The following is a 21,307-nucleotide window of genomic DNA, read 5'->3' as shown; positions in this document are numbered from 1 at the left end:
AGAAAGCCTCACTTGCTTTGCATTGATTCTGGGGAAAAATAGGTTTGTAGAAAATTTCCTTAAGTACTTGCATGTAACAACAACATGCTGTCTATAGGCTAACCATAACCATCTAGTGTAACACCAATGCCATTTTATAGTTACCATGTTACATACGCTTGTTTTTTAAATAATTTCATTGAAATGGTGACCTCTTACTGTTTTGCTAGAAGTAATTCTTGGTTAAATCTGAAGCTGTTGTGCTTCATTTTGAGAAAACAAATAGATGTTGAATCAAATCCAGTGTTTGTTTGCCTTGTGTTGCAGGATGACAACTTTATGTTCATTAAGTTCTGAGGGATGGGGAATTATGCCATTATTCATGAAGCTTTTGGTACACTGTTGTCTAAAACATCGGTTCCTGCATTAGTTGTTGTGTATTTTAATTGAAAACAAATACGTGATTTGTTACCTTGATTCACCATGTTTTGGAAGAGCTGCTTGTGGTTGTTCCTGAAGTAGTTTTTCAAAAGCACATGAAAGCATGTGGAGATCCCATTGTGGGACAGGAAGTTTTTATAGCACTTGGATGATTTTTGAAAGATTTTGGTTTTGTGGAGGAATGGTACTTGAAGTCGGATCCAGCTGAAGCTCTCAGCTTAATAATTGACACCTTGAGCAAATACACATTGCTGTATTGTTTTAAAAAGGCTTATGATATGCATTGAAATCAGTCACCTGCATTTGTTTGTTCACCTTAATATGGAGTGTTTTTCAGTCTTTTCATCATCAAGAAGAACGTTATCTTCTTAACATTCAGTAACGATTGTATTGGCAAATTAACTCTCAGAAGTGTAATTTCTATTTTCTTTTTTTCCCTTTTATTTTTATTTAAGCAGAAATATCATTCACCAAGCAAGGTTCCTTACAGTTGTACCTCAGCGTGAAGGAAGTATTAAAGAAGAACCAGTCTCAGAAATCCAAACCAGACGGGCATTGCAGTTTGACTGGGCATTAAATAAACTGGATAACTCTGTCAGAAAAACTGGCCGTATCCCTAAAAGCCTTCTACTAAAAGTCTTCCAGGAAACATGCAGAGATGGTAAGCTGCTTCCCATTAAAACAAAATTAAAGCTAATGCTGCAACATTGTAAGTCATCAAACCAAGGAAATTTCTTGAATTGAGTTCTGATTTATGTTTTTTCTTCTGGATGCCGTTTAACCTACTGCATGTATTGATGAATGGACTTGGAATGTTTTAGAGGTGTTACCCTGCTTTGAATGCATGCATCAATTCTTCAGGGTTTTCTGTCTTCGGCAATTTATACTACTTGTAAAATTTCATTGTGCTTTTAAGAAATGTTAACATATTACTCTGCTTGTTACAAAGTTTTATCTGGGGATGTTACATCTTACTAATGTAACTATATTGGGAACTATGAATGGAAATCATATCTGCGTTCTTTATACAGTGTACTTTTAAAACATCTGCAGTAAACCGTGCTGTCCTTGAGAGGTCTTTTATTTTAAAATGAGGTGGTATAGGGAGATGTGGAGACAACGTGCATTGTCTTGATTTCATTTTATACTTTGCTGTGTATTGCCCTGGATAGTTACTGGCTCATGTAACTTGGATAGTAGTCTCAAAAAGTTTCGTAGCTTACTGCTTAAATGCTGAGTCTTCAATTCACTCCCTCTTTCTGTCATTTTTGTCCTTCTGCTTCTGATACCCATTCTGATGCTGACCGCTTTTTCTTTTCTTTTACATATAAATCTGTGTGGGTTGAAAAGGATTTTATACCTCTCATCTTGTATGTGGATCACAATTCTTAATGGTCATTGAGTGTTTAGATGGTTTTTAGGGAGTCATGTTAGCAAAGAGATCAATTGCTCGCAGTGCTTCAGTTATTTAAGTATATTTTAAATTAATGCTGAGTTTTGGAACTCAGAAAAACAAGTTTAAAACATTTATGAAGGTTGAATTAAGTTGCTATTAAAAGAAATGATAAATATCTTTATTTGAACAGTTTGGTCTTTTTTTTTTTTTCTTTTTCAAATAACAGCATTGAAAACAAGTGTAGCAAATATAAAAATTTCTTTTTCTTTCATTGCATGTGTTTGTAATGAGGAAGGGAAGAAGATTACAATGCAAAAAAATACCCAGGCATGATACTTGATATTGATATCTTGTCCTGCAAATTTCTGCACTCACGGTGTTGGTTTTTTTCCTGTTTCTTTTGCTTTTCAAGTACTTAGTCACTAGAGTAAAGTATAAATAAAACACCAGGATCATGAAAATGGAGGCATCTTGACATTTTACTGCACTAACAGATAGTTAGGCACTGATATAAGAGTAAGCCAAGTATGATTCATTTCTCATGAGTTGGTGATATCTTTAAAAGTTCAAATCCCCATTTGCCATTTACTCCTGCCCTCTCAATATTTTACCTATTTCTATTTCTTTCTCACTGTCATTTTTTCCCCATTGCTTCTGTGTTTCTTCCCAGATGAGCTTACTCTGTATAATGTTTTTGCTGTAGATTGCTCTCTTGAAACCTAGTTTACACTAGTGGTGTGGTACTGTACTTCTGCTGGTTGTTTTCTGTATTAGAAGTTATAATTCTGGACTGCCTATTTCTCTCTACTTTTGAGGGTTTTTTTAGCATTATTTCATAGCTCTACAGCTTGTTTCTATTCTGTAGAAACAGAGAAGCTGTAGAAGATCTGTATTATTGAAAATTGCACTTACAGTGATAAGCAGCAGTTGGAGATACCTTTACCTGCCTCTTTACTGGGCTGTACGCAGGTTGGGAGTTTTGGCATGAGGATATGGAAGTCGTTAACAAAGCACTGTGGAATTGTAGACCATAAGTCATTTGGAAGTTGAAACCACTCAAGTCTGTTTCTGTTTGGCTTAGAAAATTTCAATGAAACCTGTGTGAATGATCTTTCCTTGTCAGATGAAAATACCCCTAATAAAGCACATCTCACTTTTCTTAGTGATTGGAAAGGGTTGAACGAATGATTTTTATTTTTATTTTTTTTTTTTTTTTTGCTCTGATTTTTGCTGAGTTTTATTTGTTACCTTTTACAGTATGTTGCTTTATAAAGGAACACTTATTTTTATTAGAACTTATCCAGTTTACTGGATAACCTGTGAAGGATAATTCAGCTTTAACGTTATTTACCTCAGTAGTAGAAGTTATAGAAATATCTGTATTTATGGTTAGGTTTTTGACATCCTTGGGGTTGGATGCGGAAGTTGGAGCATGTGAGCATTCTCAGTTTCCTTCATTATTCTGCAGATGTAAATGATCCCATTTGTTGAGCATGGACAGAAGTGAAAATGGATGCTAAAGGAAATTGAAAATTAGATTTATGCTTCTGAATGCCAGTATTAAAATAGTAAGGAATTGTTACTGAACTATTTTAGACATTTGCCAGGAAGTTATGTCTTCGTTAGGATCAAATAATCAATGAATCTTGGAGTAGAATTATGAAGTACTGTACCACCTGAGTGTAGTATTTTGTGCTGGGCTTATTTTATTATTATTATTTTAACTTCTGCTTAGCAGATGTCCTTATTGTAGAAAGTGGCATGTTTTGTCATTAATCCTCTTCAGTGCATAATGGTGTCATTGCTTAAACATTTCAGTATCCTGTTTAGTGAGTGTTAAATTCTGAAGATTCTATTGCATTTTATTTTATTAGATATGATATGCTTAAATATTTCAATGGATCAGTATCTTTTTACATTTGTTTTCTTAATTATTTATGATGAAATATGTGGCTGTGTACCACTTGAACACAAAAGTTTTTTCCATCTCTTTTCCACTGACATTCCTGTCTGTCAAATGTTTGTGCTGAAAAAAGCATTCCAGTATACAACTGTTGCTGTTTACCAGCAACTTCTCTTGTCAGCTTTAAACTTCAGTCATCGCACTGTCCCACTAAAAACCGGAGGTTAAGAGTAGTTTCAGAAACAGCATAGCAACAGAAAAAGAGTTTGATTGAAAGAGAAGGCAAGCTGAGTTGAATTATAGGCTTCTTGTTTGTTTTTTTTTATTTTTCCTAAATAAGATGAAAGCTTATTTACAGTTCTACATTGATACCAGTGAAAAATTCAAAACCCTCTGCCAGGTGGATGAGTTTCAGTGGTGTCCTGTGATCTTCATGCTACTTTGTATTAGGTCCTGACAAGGCATCCTCTCTTGTAAAGCTTGATAAGATGTGACTTGCATATAGATTCATGCACAGTCTGGTACTTCTGAAGAGGGTGACACTGATTTATCAGCTGTGTGAACTCTTGTTCTGGGAGACTAAAACCACCTTTCCTACCTAGAGCTATAAAATGATTTTCAAAAATGGGTATTTTTTAAAACATTATATAGAAGTATGAGGGCTTAGCTCTTAAAAATATGCATGATTGTTACCTTAAAATCTTAAATTTAGACAATAATATTCTATAAATGTATTTAAAATTGCTTCAATGTTATCTTTCAAATGAATTCCCAAAGAGTAGAGCTTAAAAATGCCTATACTCTTTTAAAGTTATAATTCCCAGCAGCTTTTACATCTGACAGAGTTGCAGCATGACTGCTTCTGTGTTATTTGAGTGACTATTTCTGGTTTACTTGAATCCATTAATAATTCTTATTAATGTGTTTTGTTTTGTTTTTCTGTAGGCTGTCCAGGAAGTAACCAGACCTTGCTTTTGTTGCGTAGCTGTGGTGCTCTATTACCGGAGGTGTTGTCATCTGAAAGAACAGAGCTGGCCCATATGATATGGGACAAGATGAAAGAACTGGGTAGGCAGATTTTGTTAAAATGTCCTTCTGGAGTAGTTGTACACTTCTATTGCTTTTTTTTTTTTTTTTTTTTTTTTTTTTTTGTAATTAAAAAACTGTTTGCATTTTAATAGTGTTTAAGAGTTAGGTTATAATGGCTAAAATTCATTAGCAAATAAGCAGTAGGTTTTACTATTCAGGTGAGAGTCTTATTCCCTATTCTGGGAGTTATAGTGACATCTAGGGGTGTTAAAAGTATCTAAGATTTCTTTTTCTGGTGCTTAAACTTGATTTTTTTTTTTTATTATTGTAAGAAGGTATTGTATTTTCTTTTAGATATTAGCTTGATTTATCTGCTGGACTAAGTATTCGTAGTTCTGCCACATACTTTATCAGATAATTTTTAAGTTATTCATTTATGTCTGTATGTTGCATAGGTTAACTGGCTGTGGAACAGCTTGCACATCAGCAACAATGTACTTGTGCTGTTGTTATGTTTCAGGCTTCTATAAACAAACATATGCTGTTAAATATGTGTTACTGCAAAGGTGGGTAATGGGAAGTGGCCTGACTAAAAGTTATAATAAAGTTGATAAGAAACTATTTGTGTGAACTGTAAAATCATGTTGACAATTAGGGAGCATATGTTAACACTGTGGTTGAAATATTTCCTTAGGTGCTGTCTATGACACGAGCCACTATAATGCTTTGCTGAAAGTTTACCTTCAAAATGAGCATAAATTTTCTCCAACTGAGTTCTTAGCCAGAATGGAGGAAGCTAATGTGCAGCCCAATCGAGTAGGTATTCTTCAATGGTGTTTTTTCCTCAATAACGGTATCCATCTGTTGGATAGAAATTGTTAAATTCCCCTTCTTGTTTTTTGTAGGTTACATACCAAAGGTTGATTGCTGCTTATTGCAATGAGGGTGACATTGAAGGAGCGAGGTATTCTTTTGCATTTATGTTGAAAAGAGTTTCTAAGAAATCTGTTTATCATATTCTCTGCCATTAATATTAAAACTCATTTCAGTGTAATTCTTATAAATTGAGCAAAGCAAAGAGTATTAAGTATAATTTATTCGAGCACTGAATAGCAATTTTTTAGAGACAGCTGGAGCCTACGCAAACAAAATAAAACTGTGATACACCTGTGTTGGAATTAAATTGTATTTGCGTTGTTCAGAAAATAACTTGTTTTGTCGTTTCTGTAGCAGGTATGAAAAAGTATGAGGCATGAATGCTTACTGCCTGTGTAAGAAAATGGCCCCATTTGAGAATGAAATGGCAAAAGGAGGGAGTAGAAGTAATTCTTTTGTTACACAGGGCTTACTTCATGTCTGTCTAACTCTTGCTACATTAGCTTTCAAGTTGCAGCAGTGTGATTGCTAGGCATGCCAAAGAAAAGAAAGATAGTAAGAAACCCAGCCCCACCCTTTTGCCTGTGCATATTTCAAAGTGGCAAGTACATTTCATGTGAAAAAAGGAAAATAACTGAGTTTATGTTTGTATTATGCAGCAACCTAAGATATAATTTGTTCTTTTCTGATGATATAGATCTTGTCCAGCAGTGCAGTAATAGCTCAGTAGTTTCTTTTCAAATTAAAAATAAGAAAAAGCCAACCATTTGCTGTCTTGTCTTTTGCAGTAAGATTCTTGGATTTATGAAGAGCAAAGATCTCCCAATCACTGAAGCAGTATTCAGTAGCCTTGTGAAAGGTCATGCAAGAGCAGGGTAATGTTAATATGTCAATACTCCTTATTTTTTGCTTTTGCATAGAGTGACACCATAAAGAAAATGTATGTGCCGCAAAATAGCATAAGAGTTTTGCATAATGTAAAGTATCGTCTCGTGATGCATTTTTGAAGCAAACAGGGCTTATTTTGCAAGGTAGCAATCTTTCTTGCCTGAAAATGTTGCACTTCAAAACAAATTACTGTTCTTGTGTACTGTGTGAAAATTGGTTGCATTTAAACTTTCGAACTCTTTTAATTGTTTAAGTTAAAATTCGAAGTAATAGAAAAATAAAAAGATTTGTATTTTGACCTTTTAGAGTGTTAGTTAAAATAGGTTTCTTTGTGCTTGTTGCAACCTTTGTTCCCAATAATTAATAACTAAATGATGGAATGTGGAAGTGACAGTCAGTAGCATTATGCCACTGAGGGTCTTTCTTTTCAATTCTTCTAGTGATATCAAGAGTGCAGAAAATATCCTTTCTGTGATGAGAATGGCTGGTGTTGAGCCTGGTCCAGACACCTATTTATCGCTGCTGAATGTGTATGCTGAAAAGGGCGATGTTGATAACATCAAGAAGGTATTGCAAATTTAAAGAAATTTGTTTGATCTTTTGTTTTGTTTAATATTGCAGTGTTTTCTCTCTATACAGGAGGAATAATGCTGAATTTTATAACTAATTTCCTCATAGCAAAAAATACTTATTTTTATTTTTTGCATCTGAATAGCTGGGTTAACTGAAAGCAGTTTCTTACTTCATGAACAATATACATCTAGCGATAGTTGCTTTTCACACTATGAGAAGATGTGAAGAATGTTGCTTACCAGTGAGTGATTTAATAATTCAGGGATCTTACAACATCTGTCTCTTGAATGTGATATGTAAACCTCGATGATCCTGGTGTTTTAATGTATGACTAGATACTGGAGAAAAAATGTTATATCCCTTTTACCTGTCCATTTTTACTTTCCAAATGTATTTGACTTCCGGGAACTTTAGTATTCTCTGCCTTTTGTGTACTTAAACCTGTTTATTTAAAAATGAACAAAACAAACAAACAAAAGACTGCCAACAGATTTTTGTAAATATCAATCTTTTAATATATTCTCTTTCAGGTCAGAGTGCGCTCTGATAAATTGTTTTTTTTCTTTTTTCCAGACTCTAGATGAGGTTGATAAAACTGAGGGATACCTTATGGATAGAGTTTTGATGCAGGTGATTTTTAGCCTTGCCAAAGCTGGATATCCTCAGTACATAGAAGACATTAAAGAACGCATAAGATTTGAAAAGGAGTTGATTCCAGGTATATCCTTGGGTACTCCGTGGTATCAAATATAGTTGTGGTTTTTTTGTTCTTTTTTGTGTGGCTTTGAGCATATATAGAAAATAGGATTCTTGCCATTAGTCTATGGATTTGCTATGCTACTTTTAATTACAGTTTTTGGAATGTGTAATGTAAACCAATTTTAGTGTTTCACATACAAAAATGAATATGTTTTTTATCTTGTAAAATTCCTTAAGACTTTGTAAAATGGTAAGTGGTGGAGCCCTGTTATTAATAACTGTTAATTACACTTAATACCTTTTTTAAATTTTATTCTTGACAAGTTTAGAATTGTGTTTCTCTTATGTAATATCCTGCCATGCTACAGCGGTGATGCTTTGCTAATTTTTGGTATGATCCGTTTAGTGGGAAACATGAATTTCATGATTGTACAAATAATTCTGTGAAGAGTAGTCTGTATTACTTCCATAAAGAGTAATTTGATTAATAATATTAAGTACTACGTCAATGATACATGCATGTTTTCTTCCCTAGCTTTCACTACTTTCATTATTTAAGTGAGAAAATAGGTACGTGCTTTAATTTTGTTTTTTCTTGTTTTCTGTTTTTCATTTGCTAGATATGATGAACCTGTGTTTGACTCTGATAACTCATGGCTTTGAAGACATAAGTTTTCACATTTTGAAGACTTACAATCATTCATCACCTGAAAATGTGGACCAGGGAAGCTTCTTCTTGCAGCACTGTGTAAATAGGAATATGGTATGCAGAATAATAATACTTTTTTCATAGTGCGCTTAAAACACCATATTTATTTTGTTTAATGTAACTGCAGAGATGGACAAGAGTAGATTTTTTTTTTACCCATTCTTAAAGAATCAATAAAGGTTCTAGTGCTTTGTGCCCATTTAAACAGTGAGTTGAAATTCACTAAAGGAGCATATTTGGCATGCGTAATATGCACTGCCTTAACATTAGAAGACTTTGATGTTCTTAAAAATTTAGAAACATTGAAAAATTCATTAATTCTTGAAATTCTTTACAGCCCATGAGCAAGTTGAAGCAGTTTTGTAATGAGTTAAAAGAAGCAAAAATGCACTCGGCACCATTGGTATTTATTTTGCGTTGTGCTTTGGAGACCAACAGATCAGGTATAGTCCTTATTTATTTTGTGTGTTTGTGTGTGTTCTTAAGTACTTCGTCACTGCTTAATTATCCTGTGAATATCTTTAGACCTGGCTATCGATGTGATGAAGGCCATGAAGGAGGAAGGCTTGCCAATCAGACCTCACTATTCCTGGCCACTGCTAGTTGGGTTCCAGAAGGAGAAGAATCTTAAAGGTTAGTATCTTTGCTCATCTTGCTTTATTGTATACCTGAGGCACAAATCTTTACTAAAGCACCACATGAAGATTTACCAGGCTTTCAAAAGTGAGCGAAGACCTTGCTGCATTTCTTAGTTAGCGGTGAATGTTTTTCCTTTGGAAAAGCTTTTTAAAACTCACCTTTCTTTGTTAATCATGATACAGTTTTTCAAATTTACATAGCTTACCTTTGCATAGGAAGATATGTGGAAGAGTTTCTTTTTAACTCTTTACATTCTTCCTGACTTCCAGTGGTTCTTCTCACTCCTTATTACATTTGAGAGCTTACTTTTGAAGAAACCGAAATCTGAGAGAGCATTTACAAGTAAGGTTAAGTTATAATAGCGCTCTTGGACTTCAAATCCAATTCTTTTTTTAAAAATGACTTATTATCTACTTGATAAGCCACATGTGAGTTTAGTTATAATAATAAAAACTGCAGGAAAACTTACATTGCTGAATGTGAGAGCCTGACCTGACAGCATTCTGATTGAAGGACAGAAATGCTCAATCTTCAGGATTCTTAAGTAGATTTGAGCATTTAGCATACTTTCCCCTGTTACACATGGGGATGTCTACAGGATATGAATAAGAATTGAACAAATATTAAATTTTAGAGTACAGTATCTAATTCTTTGGTTTGCGTTATTGGTAATTCAGAAAGAATGGTATTGTAAAAAGATGCTTTTAACAGAAGTACTTCCCCCATGGGGAAACAAAAAACTGTCTTTTTCATCTTATCTCACAGTATAATGTGCTTTAGAATGAGATGCAGAGTTGTTAGTGTGACACTGGGTGACAAACAAAATGCACAAACAAAAAAAAAGTGCTTTTAGCAGACTCTTCATATCGCAATTTTATCTTAAATATACAGTCACATTCCAGTTTGGAAGAAATGCTGAAACAAGTATTCCCTAATTGTTTCTGGCTATAAAAATGTCTCAAGTCTCTTTCAAAAAGCCTTTGTGAAAACAATATTCAGGTTTTTATTAACTCTTTGGGTTCTGATGTGCTAGACAACTTCCCAAGTTTAGCTTATTCCTGGTTTCAAGTGTTTGAAAGTTCAGTAGTATTTTATGTCTGTAAGTGATTTAGTTCGGTCCTTTGTGATTTAATTGGGAGTACAGAGTTGCCAAAGATAAATAAGATGAAATTGTGTCATAGTTCAGTAGATGCAGGTGATGCCTGAATGAAAAAGGCTGGCTGTTACTGCCAAGACTTCACTTTGGCTAGGAAGATGCAAGAGATGCTGGAAGTGGTAGGTTCAGACATAGCTCCCAAAGCTGAAGCTGTATCAGTGCATTCAGAGAAACTCCAGCTTCAGATTTCTTTTGGTTTCCACAAGTTCATAGATTTCCTTTATTTTTGACTCCTACTGCAGAAGTCAGTTGTGCTTCGGCTAGGGGTTCCTACTGGTAGTCATGGGAGCGAATTAAGAAAAGCATAGTTGGAGAACAGATATTTTACCCTAACTCACTTTCTTTAACATATCCTACAAAGCCATTCTTTTTCTGTCTCCAAAGAATTTGGATATATATACTTCTGCATGACTATATAAATCATATCATGGATGTGCAAACCCATTTTTGCAACCTCATACTTAGTGCCTGAGCTTGAATTGTGAGGCATAGAAGTTACTATTCTGTGCATACATAGTTATAGCGAGAAGGTATCTAAGCATTTTTTTTCTGCAGTGAAGAATTAGTGGAATTATACTTAGTACAGTGAAACAAATTGTCTTCCCACGTGCAAGCTCGCATTGATTTTTGAAATTTAATAGTAATTAAAAAGAAGATAGAATAGATGAGAATCACTGTCTCAAAATATAACCAGTACAATTAAGGGATAGGGGAGATGGGAGTACCCTGAAATTTTTGTAGAAATAACGGAGAAAACAATAATGCTTCAGTGAGAATCTGAAGGTGACAACAGACAGTAAGTGAGCAGAGTGGTGCTTTGTAGAAGCTGAATAAATAAAACAACAGGTCTGTGCAAACAAAGATATAGGCACGGTATCACATCTCATACTAAAAAGGAACTAATAATTCCTTTCTCTGCAAAGTAGTAATGCCTGGCCTGATGGGTATCGTTTTGTATCACAATATAGGTAATTTTTTGAAAATGAAAAATAAGTTCTAGGGGGAAAAAGAACTGCTAAAAATCTAATAGGAAGTAGACAACAGACCTAAATCTTTAAAGCACGCATGACATAAGCAACAACTTGTCTAGAACTTCAGGAAATATTGCCTGAATCAGTATACGTAGTATGACCCAAGCAATTATATAACCAGTAGCAACATTTAATTGCACATTTATCTAATGTTTATTGTAACAAAAGCTGACATGGGATATCAAAGAAGATTCCCTAACTTTTCTGTTATGGAATTGAAGCTGAAAGAAATAAGAGTGAAATAATGGCTAAGAGGAATGAAGATAAATAGGGCAATTGTTTAAATATACCTCAGAGAACTTAATCAGTCTGAACTAGCAGCCAGTGCTTTTGAGTCATTTTACACAGGCAGACAATTTCAGATTGGATATGCTTGCTTTAAGGTATATCTTTTATATTAAGTGCTAACTTCTGTAACGTTTATCTAAATAAATACTGTTAGGCTTAGGAATGAAAATATTTAAAAGGGTTTAAAAGAGCTGTAGATCTGAAAAGGTAATTGGCGTTGAGATTCATCTTGTATATGAGCTGAAATGCCTATTTAAGTTAAGCATGTTTGACTTGGCTAATAACTGAACATGTTATTTCACTCCTTCATTTATTATGGAGTCAATTTAGTTATTTTTTATTTTCAATTTTTATTATGCCTCTTGTATTAAAAGATGGATGAAGAGGTGAATAAGTGTGAGTCCACACTGACAGATGAGTAATGAGTAGTTTCCCGAAGTAATTCTTGAGGTTGTGTTTTGAAGGCACATCTCTCCAGCCACAAAATTCTGACTGCATCTCAGATTAATAGCAGAAGGTTGGAAAGGACCTACAAGATCACCTAGTCCAACCGACCTCCCATTACCGTAGCTACAGCAAACCACTAAACCATATCTCGTAGCTCGTCATCCAGACAATGTTTTTTTGTTTGGAGAATTACTTTAAGCTCAGTTTTGCTGCACTTTACCATGTGGAACTGTGCTTAAGTGCCTTAGAAATTCCCTGTTCTGGTGGGACCATGTTAGTAAGGAGGAGCACTTCTTTTACAAAACTTGAGAAATGGAAGATAGACTGAAATGTGAGTCTCTCCCTTTTCTTGAGGAGCAGCAACTTGCTGTGCTCTATCACAGATACTGTGGCTATCTTATGATAGATGTATTTTGCATTTGTGTTTGAATATACTTATTTGAACCTGGAAAGATGCTTTTGTACCTCTGCTGGGGTGTTCCAGTGCTATTTCCAGCAATTGATAAAAGTTAGATTGTATTTTGTTCCCTGCAACTTAACTTAGGTATTTAACTTTTATTTTTCAGCTCTTTCAGTATGATGTCTTAAAAAACTCCTTTTGATCAAGTGGAGTAGTGGCTGGAGGAATTTACTGTGAGGTCCTGTTGGTCAGTGGAACTACTGTGCATCTAGGCAAAAAGGACTTAAAGTTTCATGTGTTATTTGCTGTGAATAAAAATTCTAAAACTTCATGTCTGCACAATTTGTATCTAAGATGCAGACTTTTTAAATGAACTGTTCTGTGGTTCAGAGACTAATCTTTGGCAGAAGGAAAATGAGCTCTAGTAATGCACAGAGTCTGACCGAAAGACTATTTGGTTGTGGCTTTTTGTTTTTCTTATTGTTCAGTATGGTTTTTAGTCACACCTTAATTTGGCTATGTGCAGTACTTCAGTAGTTTGCTGATGTACCTCCTTAATTTTCATCCCAGTCTTCTGCTCGCTTCCTAACCTTCACACGTGCTGTTACCGGCTCAGGAGTTGTGCCAGGTCATTCAGTGTTTTTGTGAGAAATGGCTACTTGGGAATGGTTATGCTTAACGAGCCCCTTTATTTAGTACTTTGATCAAGGTATGAAATTTGAACTTGGATCTCCTGAGTTTTACCATACTTCATTCAACTGAAGAGGGTTTAATATATTTGCTGAGAAGGTGAAAATATTAAGTAGAGTTAGGTAGAAAGTAGCTGTCAAGATTTCAAAGGTATCAGGAAAGATTTGCTGCAATTAATTCTTTATTCATATTTTCACATATTCTGGGCCAAAATCAGAGTTTTGTTTAAGGCAAACTCGAACAGATGATGCGACTTTAATCTAGTGTGACTTGCCTGCATGTATTTGCAAGTGCTCAAAGGGAATTCACATTTGATTATTTGCACCATAGTGCACTGCATAAAATATTCATGGAAGTGTCACTTTTCCATAGGTGGCACTCCAGGGCAAAGACAGGGACTTTGGGAAACTTTACATTTTTAAAGTAATAAGTATGAAATGCAAGTTGAAAAAAACATATGCTGTTTGGAACTGGTGTCCTGCAGCAACTGACAAATCATTTTTAGACCAGCAGAAATGATAATACCTGTATTGGTTTTGACAGAGGTTCCGAGTTTGCTTACTAGGGTTATTGCAAGAAGTTTCCGCACACTAGAAGAGTGTGAACAATTAAAAAGCATGAATTATACTCTAAAACTCTATGATGTTATTGTTGAGCTCTGTTAAGATTTGGTTTCCATTGTCTTCAAAAGCTCATGTACAGCAATAATGTGTGAATTGATCTGGATCATGTAGAAGTTGTAACGCAGCTTCACCGGGGCTTTGGAGACTCCAATCTTTTTCTGAATTTCCATTTTGAAGCTGATGCATTGATGCAGGCAGTAGTTAACCCATTTGATGATGAAAATGTTATTTGTGTTAAACAGGTCTTTGAAAGCTTTAAATAAAAATGTAAGAATGGATCTTGCCTTACTAAGTGGGATTGGGTTCTGGGAACAAAGCTAAGAATTTATTACACGCTGATGAATGCGCTTCTGTCTTGAAATCACCTGATTCTTCGCATTGAATTTCAGAATGTTTTTTATGCCTACTAATATAGGCATATATAACTTTAGAAGATGATTTGCAATATAAATGATAGTAACAGTCATTTTAACTACGCTGGAAAATAACTTTTTGTATTAGCAGTGTGTTAGCTAGCAAAGTGTTTCTTGGTTTTGACTGTGCAGCGTGCAACAGGAAGTCTAGCAGATCAATTTCAAGTTTCACAATTAAGATCTTCATTAACGCTTCAAATAAAAATGCAGTATTTTCCCTTTTTCAAGAAAAAAAATTGAGGAGACAAGTCTGGTTTTTGAAATGCAACATTTATTTTTAAATGTTTCTCCAGGTACTCATTTTTCCGCAGTGCTTAGCTTTACCCATTCTGTTTTGATAGGTGTCTTTGAGGTCCTCAAAGTGATGCATGAGTTGGGGGTGGAACTCAATGCAGAAACGTACACAGACTATGTTTTTAAAAATTTTGCTGATATCGAAACTGCCTGTGCCCAGATGAAGGTGAGTTTGCGTTTAGAATTCATGAAGGCGATTATTGCATGGTATGTTTCTCTATATGTTTTCTGTACCTGTACTGCTCTAAATGTGAACTTGTGTGATCAAGCCTGTTTAGTATATTGAGTTTACTTTTGAAGCGGTCATTACTCTGTTTGTTTGCCCTTCTTTTTTATTTTGCTGTTTCAGAGCTAACCTAAATATCATCCTTGGGTTTTGTTAACTTTCTGTTTCTAGAAGTCAGAGACTAAAAACATGTGTTGCTTTTCTTCTGGGGATTAAAACTATGTCCGTGTCAGTAATAATTATTTCCGATGCAGTCCTTTTCTTATTTGATTCAAATTACGGACATGAGAGTTCCTCTCCCACTCTTTTTGCAATTGCTCACTCTCTTTTCCAATTGATTTTGATACAGAAACTGAATAAATTTTGAGTAGCGACTCATCCAGTTAGCCATGTAGACATCTGTAGGGCATGTTTTAGGTTATCAACAGATATCAGTGCAAGAATGCCAATAGTTTTTGGGAAGGAAGCATTTAAAAATATATATATATCAGACAGTATTCTTAGTGTTGGTTTTGTTGGTTATTTTTCTCCAGGAAAATAACTGCCTCTTTGAAACTGATGGACTCTTTATAGCTCGAATTAGACATGAAGCAGGACATGGAAGACTGAAAAATGTTGTTTCTCTATGTAAGTATATTTCATGTCATGTGTTACTACATACTCAGTGCTGATAGATTATATGCTAAGGGGTTAAAGGCTATAAAAATATGTGGGATGTCTGAGCAAAGGTTTCATTACACGAGGTTCTCTGTGACAAGATGTCAAACTCGAAACTTCAAATTCTGAACAACATATCATGGTTAAATCATCTTCTAGTATTGAGGTTGGCCATAACATTGCATATATCATATTTAGCAAAGCTGTGATTGTGATAGGATGTATAGCACTTAAAAAAGCAATTTGCCTTACACAACAACTGTTCAAAGTCTTGGCACAGAAACTGGTCATGTTTTCTGTATGTGGCAAAAATTTCTTGGGATGGCAGTCTAACTGTGTTTTCAAAGTACTACAGAATAATTTATGAACAAACTAGCTTTAAAAAGCTGAATGGCACTGATGTTAATATGAGGGTACTCTGCTTGTTTGTTTGTCAATGGAAGTTGTGTATGAATTTGATGGGGTAATTAGGTCATGGAGTTGTAGTAGCGTGACTTAATCACTTAAGAGTACTCTTCAGAGACTGTTCTGATGGTCACTGGCTGCTAACATTAATATATTTCATTGATTAAATGCATGCAATGGGATGATTTGCACGGTTAAATAGTAATGCATGTATCTCTTCAGAATTAAAAACATATCTTTTATTTGTCTGTTATACTGAGTTCATAATAAAACTTCTGATCTTGGACTAAATCTGATGGGGGAAAAAAAAATCCCTCAAACAACAGTTATTTTTGTATAACACTAAGGGAGAAGCTAAGGAGACTCCTGATGTAATAGTCCCCGACTTCTCTAACTAATGAAGGAAGAACTAAGCTGTGACTCTGGGAGGTTGTGTTGAGGCTTGAAAAATAGCATTAACCATAAACTTATAGTAAAACAGGATAATCCTGGTGTTTATTTAAAGATGAAAAAAGAATCACAGCAAGAAGCTGAATTTGACATTAAAACTTCAAGAGTGTCCCTGTGAAAGCTCTAATCAGTTTTTCTATTAGTATCTAAGTGAGTAAGAATAACAAGGAGTGCCTGTTAGTCAGTGATTTGTTCTAGTAATGAACATTTATCAGTTAGTGGATCTTTCAAGGTTCACCTTACGTTTTGCTATTACTTTTGTTAGTTATTAGTACAGCAGAAATGTTAACTATGAAAAATGTAGGGGCAACTATTTATTAGGATCATACAGTAACGCTACATAGGCTGCATTTTGTTTTATTGTCATGGCATTACTCTCACATAGTGTATTGCTTAGCTGTTGTCTGGGTGTTGAATTTAAATTTAATGGTATTTCTTTTGATAAAGACTATCGTTAATCATTCATGGAATCATGCAAAATTTCTTTTGAACTTGAGCCTTAAAGTAAGATATTCCTATAATAGTTTACCAAGTTGAAATGATGCTAGTAAACCTAATTAGCACCTATAAAAAGATAAGGCAAAGTTATTAAACAACTGACTTTTTTTTGAATTGGCTTCTTTTGCAGTATTAAGAAGGGGGGAAAATAGATGCAGTATGGAAAACAGTTGAAGATTGTCTCATCAGTGCAGTCAGGGGAGGCAGAGTCTATGTACCAGTGCTGGTTGCTATCTAGGTGTATTGATTCAGCTTCTTCTACCTTATAATGTATAGATTTCTCCTACCGACAAGATGAAAACTGTGAAGCATCAGCTGAAGAATCTGGGCGCGTAAGGCAGCGTACATGAGAGCTGCTTTTCCCCTCTATCATGCCATTCCATTCCACTTCATTGTCAGCCCCTTGATTTTCTCAGACTTGTTTGTTGCTAAGGAAACCAGGTTGCCGATTGTCAGCAGCAGCTGAGCATACCAAAATGCTTTTTCTGCTCCTCATTTTATGAGCAAAAAGTTTCACTGGATGAGGATTTGTACGGAGAGTTGCTTGAAAGCAGCTTCACCTGAGAATTTAAAATCAACAGAGTTAAGCATATAAACTTAATTTTCTGAATGCCCACACTTAGGCTAAGGAGTATTTTTGTGTGTTTTTCCTGCATTTTATTTCTCAGGTTCTCAAAGAGCTGGTGTTTTTATTGCAACCCTTGCTGAAGGGGCCCAGTGTGTTCAGGGTTTTAGAGGGTTTAATGCTATTGTAGCAGTGAAGGCGAGAGAGGTGGCTTTGTACAGTGCCTGCGTATTGCTGTTGTCCTTCTTTTCTGTACCGTAATGCTGGAATGAGAGACAGAAGTTGTAGAAGAACATCATAGACTGATTTGGAATATCTAGGGAAGGAAAGATATAAAGTTGAACGCATAGACCTAAAAGTCTCTGAGAAGCCATTTATTGTTAAAAAAAAATTCATTTTCCTTTGCGTACATCCAATATTGCAACAATTCTGAATGTTAATATTAACAGCTTAGGGTTATTCAAAGATGTTTTTTCCTCTTTTTCACCCCTTGCATTTAACTTAATTCAGTGGATAATGCACTAGATTGATAAAACTACTTTTTCTTTCTTGTCAAGCAATTTACACTGGCATAAGCACATTAAGTATTGTGGTCTTAAAAGAAAAAAAAATTAATGCCTATTTTAAGTCAGGTTTTCAGTCTAAAACAACTCAGAAAACCATTTGCCTGTGGTGTATTTTTTTTTTCCTCAGTATGAATTTCTCCAGTTTTCCTGATTAGAGTTATATGGTTTTTATTTTGCTTTTTCGAATGGGGAATTTTGTTTTTCTTTTTACTTTTGTGCAGTGAAAATGCTTTTTCCTCTTTTCAGTTTGCATGAAGAATGTATATGCTAACACATTTTCGACAATTAAGAATCGAACAATCTCTCTCTTGGAATATTTAAACCCTTTAGGAAGGAAGCAGATTGAAAGCTGATAAAAGCCAGGACCTTTTCCAGTACCATAGCATTTGAAATTTGGATTTTGTTTGTTACCATTTACTAATTAACAAAATAGTTTTGACTTCTTGTTTACATGACTAACTGATTGGTTGGAGTTCAGGGCTTTTTCAGAATGTCTGTTCAGAAATACTGCTTTTATTTACAGTGTCTTCAGCAAGCACACCTCCTATAGATTTTCGTCAGTTTAGGAACAGCCTCATTTTGGGATTTAAAAGGTAAGGTTGTATGAATACCCTTTTTATTCTCTCTACCTAAGTGTCCTCGCTTTTGCCTTGTTGAGCACAAGTCTCTGCAGTCTTTGCCCCCTTTCTTCCCCCTGCTCCATTTTTGAGAATTTTTAAGTAGGTTTTCAGCTGTAGCAGATCTGAGCAATATTTCTTTCTTTCTACTCTTCCTGGTTTCCTTGCCTCTAATGTATCTGAACATACTACTCTTCCTATTTATTTTATAGTATTTGACAGTATTCAGACTTATAAGGGTGTTGAACACTTGAAATTTTACCTTTGTGAAGTTTTATGTTGATAAATCGATGTGCTCACATGACTCCCCCACAGATTATCACTGTTAACCCTTAAACATCTGCTTAATGAGAACTGAATAGTAATAGAAGCCAGGCATACATCTGATAGCTGAAGCCACACTGACATGACTTTGTATTCAGAGCTATTTAGCCTCAATTTGTAAGGAAGATATTGTACTACTTGCGGGGTTGTCTTTATTTATACATTCTTCTGTAGACCTAACAGGCACTTCTGTCATTCTTTTTGCTCCAGTCAAACATTAAAGACTGTGAATAAAAGTGGATTTTTTTCATTTCCACACCACAGAAATCACATTAATATTACTGCAAGAGTCTGAGGACTGTTTTTAAAGAATAAGTGATTTCCTGAACTTTTCTTAATGGCTATACAACCTAAATACAGTCACATTTCAAATTAGCAAAGCGTACCAGATGAGTACAGCCAAAATAATTATCTAGTAAATAGCAAGTTTTGTCCAGCTGATCATGTTCTACCAAGGGAAAAGAAAAAAAGCAAACCAATGTTAAGATTGAGTAGAACTATATGACCTTGACTTTGAAAGGATAAGTACAGTATTGTTGTAGATCCAGTTGGACTTGCTGTTCTTTGTAGTTGTCAGTCTTAGAATAATATGTTTCAGTTAAACTTTTATTTTAATTAATACAAATTTTGTGTCTGCAACTATAGAGAAATAATCAATTCAAGTAGGATTTGACCAAAAAAGGAAGGCAATGTTTGCCGTAGTTCACCAAGAGTAGCATGAAAATCCCTTCCTACAGGAGAATTGTGCAGGTGATCAGGGTGTGATTTAGAGCAAATTGAAAATAATATCAATGCGTACTAGGAAAATAACCTTCTGAAAAATCATACCTACCTAGCAAAATAGTTACACTCCCAGTTGATAAAACAGTCAGTCCAGTTGTGAGCCCAGATGACCAATTTGGTTTTGAAAGTGTTTTCAGTTCTGTAATATTTCTCACCTTTATTGTTACCTGGCTTCAAGAGCTGTATTATAAGGTTGGCTGTGCCTGAATTTTACCTATTTCTGAAAGCATGCCAAGTCATTTTTCCTTCTCCATTTTAAACTTAATGGTTTCAACAGTCTAAAAATGAAGCTTAAGCGTATGATAGGATAAAAGAAGAGAATATTGAGTATCATGATATATATTTTAAAAAGCCAAGCACAGCAAAATTTCGTGTCTAGATGCTGGTCTCAAATGTTGAAATGAACAGTTTCAAACTGGTGTACAGAAGTCCAGAACACAGACACATTAGGGATGCATAAACAATTTCTGTAGCAGACTAGTTTATGGATTTCTGTTGAAGCTGCTCTTTTCCAGTTATTGCTTCAAAGTATTCCCATTCTATCTACCTGATGTCCCATTACTATTTCAGAGTCGAGTACTTTGGGAAATTGATGCGTTTGATATCTGCCGTTCATTGTCATGCTGTCAGTGGTAGAATGAGTTCACCCAAGAAAGCTTAACTAACCTCACAATAGCTTCTTTTTTTTCTTTTTCTTTTTTTCCCTATATGTGGACCCGCATTTCTCTCATTTTCAAATACAAGTGGCTTTAACACAAAGAATAAATGATTTGTGAACTTCTAAGTAAAATAAAATTGTGAACTTCTGTAAATGCTTTGAAGTTTTTTGCAGCTGTTGAGACTGAAATTTCATTTTCTTCTTAAAAAAATTGTAGGAAGAATAAATGAAGGTGTTAAGCTTTTGATTTTTGTTTTGCCACCCTTGTCTAGATTAACGCTGCTGCTTTATAGTTGTTGAAAAGTTGTAGTATTTAGGTAGAATTCCTATTAATTGTAGAGAATCAGAATGTGTTAGGCTTTTCATATTTCAGTGAAACAGTTAACATTTGGTTTTTGGTATGATGTGCCCATAACTGCTCTACATTGAGTTCTGATCTCTTCTATAAAGGGAGAAAGGAGGAATCTTTGTTTTTACATTTAGTACATTAAATGTACGTGTTTATAAAAATCCAACTTTAATGCATGGGAGTCCAGACTTTAATTCCACATATTGAGTGTTTGCTGTGTGAAGCTTATTTGCTTGAAATGTCAACAGAATGAAGTATAAAAATAAAAAGTGCAGTTAACACATTCTAAAAGACTGGTCTTGAGATAAAGCTGAAACACATTCTTAGTTATTGGGACTGCTGTATTATTTTGTGTTGTTCAGTAGAAGCCGAGTTCAGTTGTAGTACATTAAGAAAAAAATATATACAATCCTTCTGTACAAAACTGACTTAAACATGATGTGGCTATTAATAATATTTATACTTTGCCTTAATTACTGAGATCCTTAATGTTAGTTCAGTTTGTGGATTTAAGAAAAAAAATACAAGAATAAAATCATTTCGAAGGTTTTAATTTGTTATCCTTTGCTGCCCTCTTCAGCTCGAATGATGTACAGCTTTGGAGCAAGGTAAGTGGAGATAGTAGCGCTGTAAATAAAATCAGGTTCCATGTATGTCAGTGATGAACTAATTTAAATTTAAATTCTGAGCCTGGTAATTGGCAATAGTGAGCAAGACATTTGTCAGTGGCAGATT

The 21,307-nt window shown here is 34.7% G+C and overlaps 1 protein-coding gene across 1 annotated transcript in view; it reads left to right on the top strand.

Annotated features, from left to right (window-relative positions):
* LRPPRC (leucine rich pentatricopeptide repeat containing) overlaps positions 1-21,307 on the top strand; it is an 84,409-nt gene that overhangs the window by 7,057 nt on the left and 56,045 nt on the right. Inside the window, exons 2-15 of the mRNA XM_015857509.3 lie at positions 879-1,081; positions 4,665-4,787; positions 5,443-5,564; positions 5,654-5,712; positions 6,413-6,499; positions 6,953-7,079; positions 7,659-7,803; positions 8,405-8,547; positions 8,831-8,936; positions 9,019-9,126; positions 14,522-14,640; positions 15,234-15,327; positions 18,365-18,434; positions 21,153-21,180. Of these exons, the coding sequence (XP_015712995.2) occupies positions 879-1,081; positions 4,665-4,787; positions 5,443-5,564; positions 5,654-5,712; positions 6,413-6,499; positions 6,953-7,079; positions 7,659-7,803; positions 8,405-8,547; positions 8,831-8,936; positions 9,019-9,126; positions 14,522-14,640; positions 15,234-15,327; positions 18,365-18,434; positions 21,153-21,180 (1,534 nt within the window). The remainder of the gene's footprint in view (positions 1-878; positions 1,082-4,664; positions 4,788-5,442; positions 5,565-5,653; positions 5,713-6,412; positions 6,500-6,952; positions 7,080-7,658; positions 7,804-8,404; positions 8,548-8,830; positions 8,937-9,018; positions 9,127-14,521; positions 14,641-15,233; positions 15,328-18,364; positions 18,435-21,152; positions 21,181-21,307) is intronic.

The sequence above is a fragment of the Coturnix japonica genome, chromosome 3 (genome assembly GCF_054131305.1).
Source record: "Coturnix japonica strain WE chromosome 3, WE-NBRP24, whole genome shotgun sequence".
NCBI classification, from domain to species: domain Eukaryota; kingdom Metazoa; phylum Chordata; class Aves; order Galliformes; family Phasianidae; genus Coturnix; species Coturnix japonica.
The sequence above is the reverse complement of the archived record's forward strand: the minus strand, read 5'-3'. Positions and strand labels throughout refer to the sequence as shown.